The sequence below is a fragment of the Alosa sapidissima genome, chromosome 1 (assembly GCF_018492685.1).
Source record: "Alosa sapidissima isolate fAloSap1 chromosome 1, fAloSap1.pri, whole genome shotgun sequence".
Taxonomy (NCBI): Eukaryota; Metazoa; Chordata; class Actinopteri; order Clupeiformes; family Clupeidae; genus Alosa; species Alosa sapidissima.
In genome coordinates, this window is record NC_055957.1 from 37723123 (window position 1) to 37735185 (window position 12063).

The window sequence follows — 12063 nt, forward strand, 5'->3', positions numbered from 1 at the left end:
GGGTTAAACAAAGGAAGAATTTGGCGGCAAAACAATCCCACTTGGTTGGTTCTCCAGCTGGCATCAGACACACCTACTCACACCTACTTCACACCTATCTGACGAACATGAGGAGAGATATCTTATATATCGGAAATATCACTTATAGAATGTTCCAAACATTCTCACAATCAAATCATTACAATCCTTGTACTGAGACTATTACAATGATACCAAACATGAATATATTTACATTTCATGACGCATGGATACATTATAGCAAGGTAACATCCTTTGTCTTGTGGATCTGATAGCCCTTGGAACCAGTACCTTAGCATTTCATTGGGGGAGGGAAGGGTGTCTTTTGTTTAATGCCAAGAGGGGCCACATGGCTAACTAAACCCTAAAATAATTGCTATCATACGTCATTCGACAATCCGAAAGCCGGAAAGAGGCAAACACCACCGGCTGCTCTATGCCGTCACGGAGCTGAGACAGCACAGCCCCAACTGCAAAGTTTGAGGCATCGCAGGTGAGAAGAATTGGGCTGGACGGGACAAAGTGGGCGAGCACAGGTGGTGAGATAAGTTGAGACTTCAGCTGTGTGATGGCGTCCGCACAGGCCGGGGTCAATGTCCATGGGGCGTCCTTCTTGAGGAGTAGACGGAGCGGAGCAGTAGTGGCAGAATACTGGGGTAGGAAGCGCAGATAATAAGCCGTCATGCCCAGAGAGGAGGCGAGGTGGGCAGGACTGGATGGCATGGGCAGCCATTGGATGGCCTCCACATTGGAGTGTAGAGGGCAAAGTCCTTCTGGGGTCAGGTGAAACCCCACAAACTCCACCTCAGATGCAGAGAAGATGCATTTCTCCCCATTCAGTGTGAGGTTATGAGAGGCCAGAGTGTCCAGTACCTGTGTCAGGCGTTGGTCGTGGATAGCAGGTGTTGGTCCATGCACCACTATGTCGTCGAGAAAAATGACCACTCCAGGGATACCAGCAAAGATAGTAGACATTATCTTTTGAAAACAGCTAGGGGCGGAGCAAAGGCCAAAAGGCATCCTGGTATAGCGGAAGACACCTGCATGCGTGACAAATGCAGTGAGGTTACGACGATCTGGGTGCAGGGGAACCTGCAGGTACTGTAGCCCTGGCGGAGATCAAGCTTGGAAAATGTCTTGGAGCCATAAAACTGTGAGGTCAGTTCTTCTGCAGTGGGCAGCAGGTATTTATCTGGTACCACAGCCTTGTTCACCGCCCTCAGGTCCACACACACTCGCAAGCCACCTGTTTTATTTTTGGCAATCACCAGATTCGAGATCCATGGTGAGGCGTCGACTGGTTCGATGATGCCTCGATGACAACTTTGTCAGCTCTTGCCAGGGGAATGCGCCGAAGGGGCTGTATGACCGGGTGCGTGTTCGTGTGCAGGAGAGGTTGTTGCGTGAAGGCTGAGAGGCAGCCCAGGCCTGAAAAGAGCTGCGGCCATCGCTGTTCCAATGCTGAGCTGACCTGCAGGATCGGCGCCCCGCCGCTGTCCAGGAATGTGAAACCCAGGCTGGTGATGAGGTCCAGCCCCATGAGGTTAGCACTGTGCTGTGCCACCTGGAAGGTGAAGGTCGGGATGCATTTGCTCCCATGACGCACTGCACAGTTCAGGGAGCCAACTAGGGAGATCTTTGCACTTTCCACGGCTTATTTGACGTGTTTTAATGCAGGAAAACACCTTTTGGTCCATTTTCACTGGAATTACACTTTAACCTGTTCAATGTATTAGGCCTATCAGTAATTTCATTGATAATGTTTAAAATGATTTGCCAGTTTTATGCAAGTGTCTGATTTGTCGGATTTAGTGAGGATGTTATTTTCTTCATTATACTCCAGTGCCAATAACTGGCAGGGATTTTCAAATGATTGTGACCCAGGAGAGACCATTCTGGTCAAGGAAACAACAGGAGGACCAATGGTGAATAAATGATAGTGACTCCAACATTGAAGTTTTTAATGCATGGCCAGGCTCAAATCATATCTAGAAGATATATATAGGAACTCACTGGTCACCATAAAATGCACCTTTGCACTAACACCATTAACCTGCGGTGTCTCCCAAGGATCAATCCTGAGGCCTCTGTTACTTAACCTCTATATGTTTCCACTTGGTCAAATAGACCAATCATACAGACTTGGTCAAATAGACCAATCATACAGACAAATCAGATCTCCTATCAAAGTCATGCCGATGATACCCAAATCTACTATTGCCCTTTTTCCCAATGACCACAGTCCTCTTGGGTCTTTCTGCCAAAACACTGACTGGACAAAAAGAGGACAGATTAAAGATTACAGAACGTCACAAAATTACTTTTTTTTTTTAATTATATACACCTTACTTTAATGCCCAACTTCCTGGCATACAATAATATACAAAAAAAGGAATTAGAGCAGAGGAGAGGTGTGTGTTGCTTTTTTACCACGCACAGTTTCGGCTTTTACCAGCTATAACCATCCGATACGTGATTAAGAGCCCTCTTGAACAGGTTGAACAGTTATAACCACTCATTGCTGCATGTGGGCAATAATTTAACAGTAATAATGTTTATGTTAACCATGTGGGACTGTGCAAAGGGTCGCCATTATCAGTAAGACTGTATGGGTCTGTTCAAAACGGGCAACACTGCTGCCTTTTAAAATATCTAACTGGGGAGTGAGGCAGCAAGTGCGGTTCGAAACCGAAAAAACAAATTTTAAGATATCTTAGATTTCCCGAATAACGGTCATTTTTGGAGGCAGCATCGATGCACACATCATGCTCCCTCCTACCCATAATCCTTTGCGGCAACGTCTGTGAAAAGTAAACAAAGATGGCGGATGACATCGGTAATGGCTGCTGAATCTGTTTAAATATGATTTGTGTGGCATTATTTTGCTTAGATTTGTAGATTTGAGATGAGAAATAAACAATTTACTATCTGATTATACCATTGTTGTAACCAAAGATTCTAGAACAGAGCTCTGTTCTAGAATCTTTGGTTGTAACCATTAATAGCGTCTGGTCTGATAGATCACTAGCTTACGTAAGCTAATTTAGTTTAACGTCCGGCTTTTGCTAACGTCATACCGTAGTGTTAACCAAAGATTCTAGAGTGCTACGCTCATTTTTATAAGATGCATTTAATCTAAAGTCATATCTAGTGAGACAGCTCTCTATGTAGGGAGGGAGGAGGGAGGGAGGTAGCAGGCAGCTGTCTTCCGTTTCGAACAGACCCTATGTGTGTATGTGTGTAGCCATCGGTCAACATGTTTTGTGGAACTGCGGGTCGGAGCTCAGAACCGATTTCTCAATGGGGACAATAAAATACATAAAATAAAATACACATTTAAAATAAAATCAACTACCTGTTCTAGAACTCACAAAGGTTATATTATCACCTAGTTATCCAAGCCCAACCAAGATGAAGAAAATAAAACATGCATTACAACATTGAAGGAAATGAAGGTGGCCACAAAGCACAATCATAAAGACATAATGACCCAATCTCCTCCCCCCCCCCCCCTCAGCTGCTGGTCCATGTTTGCGCTGAATGTGGTTCTTGAGGCTGACGTTGTGGTTGAAGCACTGCCCACAGTCCTGGCACTTGAAGGGTCTCTCCCCTGTGTGGAGGCGCATGTGGGACTTGAGATGGCCTGGTTGGTTGAAGGAACAGTTGCATAGCTTACAGCTGTAGGGCTTCACTCCCGTATGGACCAACTCATGTCTCTTGAGGTGATGGGGATCGGGGAAGCCCTTGTCACACACTTTGCAGAAAAACCTGCCATGTTCCCAGTGGGTCTTCCTGTGAGCGTTTCGACTGGAGCGATCTGCAAACCGTTTGGGGCACTCGGAGCAGCGGTACTTCAGGCTCTCCCCCTTGTAGGTCTCCTCGTGCTCCCGCTTGTCTTTCTGGAACCTGAACTTCTCGTAGCAGTATTGGCAGGAAAGCCCAAGGTCCTTAGTGTGCAGGTGACTGTGTCTACAGAGGCCTGCCTCATTGATGCAGCGCTTTCTACAAGTCAGACACGAGAGCAGCTTGACTTTGTGATCACAGACGTGCGCAGTCTGGCCATCGTGCCTGATAAGGAATTTGCCACAGTCGGGACAAAACTCACGTTTACCACCATGTAACTTTTCCATATGGATCTGTAGGCTGTACGGATCATTGAAGTAGACGGCATATTTTGGAGGGTTCCGTCTCTCCTCATTGGCTGCACTAGTTTCCTGGTGGCAGCTTTTAGAGAACTCTACTTCAGACGTAGTGTTACGTTCCTGATCTCTAATGCTGGTGTCTTCTGGGCTTTCATTTCTGGTGCCTCCATGGTCACTGCTGCCCACAGAACCCTGTTCTCTAATGCTAGAGACTCCGTGGCTGTTGTTGCTGCTACTGCGGCTTAACTCAGCACCATCTTTGCTGGTTTTATGCAGCTCATCAAAGTTTATGACCCCTTGATTGCTAATGCTATTTGAATCTTCAAGACGATCATTGGAAGCAGTTTGTTTGTTACTGCTGTTGGCGTCTGGGCTGCATGCGTGTTCAGCTGCTTGGCTAACATCACAAGAGCTCTCTTGGTCTGCAGCAGTAGGGACCTCTGGGCTGATGGTGTGTTGGGTTTGTTGGCCGTCTGTGCAGTCCAGCTCCTGGTCACCGACCTTGTAGCCACACTTAACACAGCAGTAGAGCTGCAGGTGTTTCTGCTTGAAGCAGCGGGCACTTGCCTCCTCTCCACAGTCACAGCACCACGCAACCTGGAGAATATGCTCCTCCCCTTCATCAACACCTTCAGAATCCTCGCTGCTCGTCTCCATGAACTCTTCAGAACTTAGACCCCACTCTTCATCACGGTCCTTCCTTTTCCTCTTTGGCCTCTGTTTCTCCTCCTCATCATCATCCTCTTCCTCCTCCACCACCTCCACCTCCTCCACGTCTTCGGGTGATGGTTCTGACTCTTGAGGTGCCTATATGAAACAGTGTTATTATTTTTAATTAATTTGATTCAGAGCTAAATGTGGATGTCCCAGCACCAAAATGGCTATACCATTATGAATATACCAATAGATTTACAAAAGTAAAATTGATTTACCATTAACAAAATTTCCAACATGAACGTCCCGTTTTTTAAAAAGCTTTGAGCCATAGCCAAGTTTTAATAGCATCATAGTCAAACACACAATAAAAACCCTGAGCCAGGCCAGGCCCTTACTTCATGAGAGGCTGTTGGGTCAGGGGGCTGGTGGTCTGGAGGATGGCTCGCCCAGTTCCTGGTGTTGCTACAGCTCCAGCACTGCTGCACCACATGGAAGACGAGTCCCTTGCGTTGAGTAGTGACACTGCAGGCATCACTGTAGCACCCTAAGCACTTCTGGAACAGCTCTAGCAGGCAAGCAACCTTCACAACGACATCCTCCATTAGGCCGTTCCTTTAACAACACAACGGAGACACAACACAAATGAAATGTGTAAGCAAAGAAAAATTCCACAAAGTCTTGGTCCTGCAAACTAAAAATACTCGTGGTTTCAAATACATGCAAGTCATAAGAAGAATAGCAGACGTAATGAGTCCTACACATAACGTAGTAAATTAATGCTGCAGAATAAGACATTATTTTCCTTCTTCCATAATTAAGTGTGCACTAATACACTGCGGTCTCAATGGCTTATCCCTGTGTTCAAATTATTTTATTGAAATGTGACATTATTTGAATGCATGTAAAGCTTACAATAAGATAAATGCATTTACCTGTCTAGCACGGTGGAGGACTTGCTCTGGGGCTCTGTAGGGTATAATAATCTAACTTTAGTACAAATGGCTACCGGACCATTATGTGCAAATCTGATATATTTCCAATGGTGGGATTTCATACGTGAACCACACAAAAAACAACAACCACTCTGTGTGCTTTTCATTGAACTACAGCAGCAGGTCACCCTGATCTTCAGCAATAACACTCAAACATTGTTCAATTTATTCTACATGGATTTACCTCACAAATCTAAGCTCTCATCTTTGCCCTATAGCACAGAAAACAAAAATCTAATTTTATGTATGAGTCATTGATGTCGCAAGGCACATTTAACCCCAAATCAGAAAAAATTGGCACACCCTAGCATATGCCTGTTTTAAACAGAATTTTTTAAACAGAATTTTGGGTCATGAAAACACCTTAAACGGAATATGCTCCCAGAAGGAAGAGTGTTGTAGGCCTGCGCATGCTCAATTCGCATAGAATTAGGATAAAATGAACCAATTGTCTCTCACACACTTTCCTAATCATGGCGAAACAACGCGCACACTTTGGAAAGACGAGGAGACAAACTTATGTCTTGCAATCATGCAAATCTCATGGAGTTCATTGACGGGAAAAAATGTCGTAATAGTGATGTTTTTAAAAAGATTTGTGAAAAACGAGGCTGGCTATCGACGTACACCTGAACAAGTGAAATACAGGTAGAAGACCCTGAAGACGTTGTATTACAGTACGTGGGAGATTTACGTCATGACGTTGGGCACCTATTTGTAGGCTGTGCCGCTGACTTATTCGGAGTAATGTTGATTGTTATGTAAAAAGGAATATTCTCAAAATGACATTCTATGTATATGTTTTGAGCAACATATACTGTCATCCAGACAATATTTTTTTCCAGGGAAGACCTTGAATATTTCAGGAAAAAACTATGGGCAAATTAATTCTGCATATGAAGAGTTCAGATGCAAAACCCTCTAAATCCGTCTGACCACTTTTCTTTTAAATGAGCATTTAAATTCAGGCTCCTATAGGTTTTTGCCTATAAATCGATATTTCAGACCAGGAAGAGAGTGGTATTTAGTGGGTTTAGAAGTTAAATTATTTGATTAGCGTATACTATGTGTGGAGAGCATCCACTCACCATCTTTATCTCATTTTTGACATAGGTGGCATTTAGAGGCTTTTGCATCTGAACCCTTCATATATTTAAACAGTATTTCTCCATAGAGGAAGAGTCCATGTGCTAAGACCGGTCAAATTAGGTGCATCATGGAATGAAAGACATGACTAAGAACACCCAATACTGTTGAGCAACTGAAATCGTATATTGGGCAGTAATGGGACAACATTTTATTCTCAACACTCTAGCAACTGGTCACCTCAGTTCGACTTAAAAAAAAAAAAAAAAAAAAAAAAAAAAATTGTTGCATCAAATTCAAAATGAACATATCCATGAAAAAGTCCAGATTTTCATTTTCAACATTTGATATGTTGTCTATGTCCTTTTTGCTGCTAAATATCGGTGTACGGTATGGGTTTAAACTTATTGGGTTTGATATTATGACATTCTGTTTTTATTTGCATTTTACACAACGCCCCAACTTTTTCTGATTTGGAGTTGTATTATGGATACATTCTTTACCCCACCTCTTAATTTCTTTGCGTGTTTTCCAGTGTTTTTAGCGCATTTCTTTTTTCTCTTTGGCCTCCGTTTCACCTCCTCCATATCATTCTTCCTTTTCTTCTTTGGCTTCTGTTTCTCCTCCTTGCCTTCAGATGAGGGCTCTGACGCTTGAGGTGTCTATATGAAACAGTGTTTTAAATCAATTTAATTAATTTGCCTTGTGTAGGATGATTCAGAATAAAATGTGGATGTACCTGGATGTACTAAAATGGGCACAGGTACATTCACAGGGCCCTAGTTTGAGAAGGGAATCTCCCGATCCATCACGGTCACTTCCACAGGAAATACACGAGGCTTTGGTTCTCAGTTACTGATGGTTTTTAGTTTATTCTTTAATAAGCCTTAAAGCTACATTGTGTAAGAATTTCTCCTGTCTAGCGGTGAAATTGTAGATGACAACCAATTGAATATTACTTTCAAGCCCCTCCCATTTAAGTGTGATTTAACGCCTATGGTAGCCATTTCATGCTTTTCACCAAGCCGAGAAATCTAGACGCACCCTAGCGGCAGCAAATGTAATTTGCAGCCAGGGTAGTCTAGCAACTCTCTGTTGGCTTGTGAGCTGGAGAATGAAACTTCTATCAGGCCAATCACATCGTGTATAGAGTCGGCGACGGACATGTGAATTCCCTGCTACTTGAAAACAAAGAAGATGGATGCTGCTGCTAGCGAACAGCGGTCTTTGAATTATGTCGAGTTAAGCTTTTTTTTAAATTGGCAAAGTTTGATCAACTAGCCAACTAGCTCTGCTGGTGGGAAAATGCATGGGACTCATGAGTTGTAGCGCTATCCTATTACGTGCAGAGGAAATTTGAACTGTTTATCCCGTCCCTTGGATTGAGCACTGCCAATGGTAAGTTCCCAGACCCTACATCTTGATGTGCGTCTGGCTCGTCAGGCTATGTTTCACCTAGACTCTAGTTAGGCTACTGAAAATGTTATTTTACGTCCAAGTACGTAGAGTTTAGATCAGGGGTCTCCAACACGCTGCCCACGGGCACCAAGAAGCCTGCGGGACGCCTATGAGGCGTCCGCAGCGCACCTTCTAAAAAATAGCCAACAAGTCACCTGCAGATCACACTCTCCATTGTGAAGTTTTTCATAGATATTTAATTGTAGACCAGAACCATTTAAAGAATGTATGTATCCATACATCTCTAACATTAACTTAATATTGGTGATACCTTACAAGCTGGGTTAAATTGTAGCCTTTGGCTCCGAATCCTTTTCCCATTCAATCTCTATACAACAACGGAAGCGGAGCGCATACATGGTGCTCGCGCGCAAACAGTAAAAGAAAAAAAAGCTTGCTCATCTGGTGTAACCAATAGAAGCATATCTTTGCGAAAGTTCTGTGACCATTCCGTGTTCGTTCCATACGGTTCGTGCATGATTGTTCAAGGACTGAAAAACTTTAGCTCACGGGCCGATCCATGTAGCAGTAGCGCTGAAAATCTTGTGCAATGCAATAGGACTCTCGTACATTTCATAATGGGGGCAGCCATGGCCTACTGGTTAGTGCTTCGGACTTGTAACCGGAGGGTTGCCGGTTTGAACCCCAACCAGTAGGCACTTTGAGCAAGGCACCTAACCCCTCACTGCTCCCCGAGTGCCGCTGTTATTGCAGGCAGCTCATTGCGCCGGGATTAATGTGTGCTTCACCTCACTGTGTGCGGAGTGTGTTTCACTAATTCACGGATTGGGATAAATGCAGAGACCAAATTTCCCTCACGGGATCAAAAGAGTATATATACTTATACTTACAGTGTTTCCCATACATTGACTTATTTGTGGCGGCCCACCACAAAATCAACACTGACCACCACACAATGATTTTCCAGGTTGTGCTAAATTGTGCTTAATTCTGGTTAGCATCATAACCACGCTGCGCTAATTTGTTAAAAACTGTTGCATTCAAGTTAATTCTGCAAACCTACCACCACAAATAGAATTCAATTCTGTGGGATCAATTCTTCACTGACTTATATACTTATACTATAATGTACAGAGAGTCTGGCCACTTTCCATTGCCAAGCATTAACTTCTTTGAAGGCGAGTGCTCTGTCAGTTTAAAACTATTGAATCTGCCCAGAGCCACTCTGGATCTGCCATAACCAATCGCTAACGTTTGGTTGTGACGTATTCTGGCTCAAACTAGCGCACAACCTCAACGTCATCGTTCTCAGCCACTCCCTCTGTTCGCTGATTGGACCTGCAGATTTTTGCAGGAGACAATTGAGTGGAAGTATGTAGGAGGGCGGAGCCAGGTTAATAGGACTGCATTACCTGGAGAAAAACAAAACCATTTTTGTCAGATCATTGAGAGATTTCAGATGTGCAATAACTATAAAAGGCGTAGTGGCAGCTGTTTTGCTAGGATGTGGAATATTCCGCTGGTTGGTGCACACGCAAGTGTTCCGATTGAATGTCTGTCCATTCACACGGATTTCACTGGAGTAGATCTTGCACACAACTTCGGTAGCCTATGTCTCTTAGCTTTCCACTTTCATCAGGCAATATGTAGCCTATAATATGCTGTGTAACTGTAGGGCTATGTTTATGTTTATGTAGACATAATTAGTGTTGACATGAAATTGTAAAGACGAGTTGTTTGATGATATGAAAATGGCTGTTCCATGTGAAGTTTGTCATACTCAGGAAATGCTGTAATTTGTTAACACAGGTACTATCTGCTGTGTTCAGGCTTTGTATAAAAATATTGTTTCTATCTTTGGATGAAAACCATATCATATGAAGTAATATAGAAAACTGTATTATATTGAAGGCCAATTCCATGGAAAATAACGTTTTTTGTAACATCCATAACGGCAATAAAATGTGATGGTATGGTATGATGTGAATGATTACATGAAATTTGAGCATTTGCTATTTTTGGCTGAAGAATGTATGTTGAAAAAATGAATGTTATCATTCACATCATACAAATGCCAAGGCATTTCATTGGCGTTATAGATGTGACAAAAAGTCTATTTTCCGTGGAATTGCCCTGAACTATTCAGTATATCTTAATGCATTCCGTCAAATCAAATATCCTATATGGCTTTAATAGAAAAAATGATTTGACGCATCGTGATGCATCTTGATTAGGGTGGCAACGCCAACCTCACGATTCGGTTTGTATCACGAGTTTTGACCCACGGTTCGATACAAACCTCGATTTTTCTTTTTTTGGAGGGGAGCTAAACATTTTATTAAATAACATTTCAATAGCCTAGGACACCAGATGAATACAATATAATATATAATATAATATATCTGTATTATTTTATATGCTGAGAGAATACTGAATGTCTGATATTTATGACAGCACACATTATGCAGATTAGCCTATAGCCTAGGCCTACTATTTCTATTACAACTCTACCTCTTTAATTCAGCTGTCTGGTTGAAGCCTGGAAATATTGTAAACAAAGTAGCATAGTTGGCTAGCTTGTCATAGTCTAGTGATTGGACTGTTCCGTTTCCCCGTGTGTGTTTAAGTTTCAAGGTAATACTTGTGCTCCTTGGGACAGGCCCTTTTGGGAAACATTGGTATTGAGATTATGGGAAATTTGCATCCAAAAGCTGAATGTAATTCAGTCGCACACTCTCAAATTTTGGTGGCAAAATGCGACCATTTGGTAGCAGTCTGGAGCCCTGCCTCTTGTCACTGATCGACTTAGGACCGTGGTGGCCGGTGGAAATGTTAATGTATTGTCAATTGCAAGACTAGTAGCTCAGTGAAATGAGAATGAACAGAAGTTTTTGTGCAGGCGGGTTCTTTCCAAACTGAACTAAATGTAATGCATGCTTAGCTGACCTACCTGAGTAGTAAGACCATTACATAATGCAGAACATCTGGTCTGCAGCAGCACATTCAAAATGCTGCAGCACATCAGCCAAAGATGACACATACTAGCCTACCCTGTAAGTTACCCTTCAGTGAATTCCTAGATCAGCCAGAATTAATAGGACACTGAATCGGCACCTTGCCACCTTAATTCAATGATCCAGATCTACGTCCCCTCTCCACTGCGGTCCACAGTTTTATAGACAAGCAACTCCATTACCCTTAAAAAAGTTTGTATTTGCACAGCCCCACACAAGCAGTGAGTGCCCAAACGGAAGATAATATTAGGCTTACCTCCACTCTGTCTGCAGCAGGTCTCTTCGCTCTTGGAACGGCATCTTTCTTTAGACGCAGGCGCTTTTGAGATGTGTCTTTGAAGTCATCTTCTTCAAAATGCTCGCTGCAAACGCGGTAATCTTTATCGCGAAGTATTGGTATGGGGGTTTGCGCATCAAGTTGAAGTACAAATAGCCACAACTTCAGTACGTTATGGTCAAAAAAAGGAAGACGGTGAAAGCTTAGGCACTTGTATTTCCTCATTCTATTGCCACAATTCGGAAAGACACAGACACGAACCATTCTTCCTTTTTCCAGTAGAGCTAGCTACACATAGACCTACTGCCGTTACACCAAGCGTGTTATTTCCTATGGTTATTTCCCTGACAACAGCTCCAATCTTCCTTCTGAAGTAGACGCTTTCCTCTCATATGTTTCCTCTTCCTGCAACATTCACGTGATTTCTAAACGAGACGAGATTTCTACGGAGCATCCAA

The 12063-nt window shown here is 43.1% G+C and overlaps 1 protein-coding gene across 1 annotated transcript; it reads right to left on the bottom strand.

Moving 5' to 3' along the window:
* Positions 1 to 3031: 3031 nt before the first annotated feature.
* On the bottom strand, positions 3032 to 12063 carry LOC121683206 (zinc finger protein 84-like). The gene is made up of 5 exons (XM_042062772.1): positions 11585 to 12063; positions 7404 to 7557; positions 5750 to 5783; positions 5213 to 5429; positions 3032 to 4967 (listed from the first exon to the last, which is right to left on the bottom strand). Exons 1-5 carry the CDS (start codon positions 11867 to 11869, stop codon positions 3411 to 3413), a joined length of 2247 nt encoding a protein of 748 aa, XP_041918706.1. The 5' UTR covers positions 11870 to 12063; the 3' UTR covers positions 3032 to 3410.

Excerpts from the sequence above, each read along its gene's own strand:
- LOC121683206 (XM_042062772.1), bottom strand. The coding sequence starts at position 11,869 with ATGGTTCGTGTCTGTGTCTTTCCGAATTGTGGCAATAGAATGAGGAAA. Across the intron at positions 7,558-11,584 it reads CTGCTGCAGACAGAGTGGAG|ACACCTCAAGCGTCAGAGCC; the intron begins GTAAGCCTAATA and ends TGTTTCATATAG. Across the intron at positions 5,784-7,403 it reads ACACGCAAAGAAATTAAGAG|AGCCCCAGAGCAAGTCCTCC; the intron begins GTGGGGTAAAGA and ends TATACCCTACAG.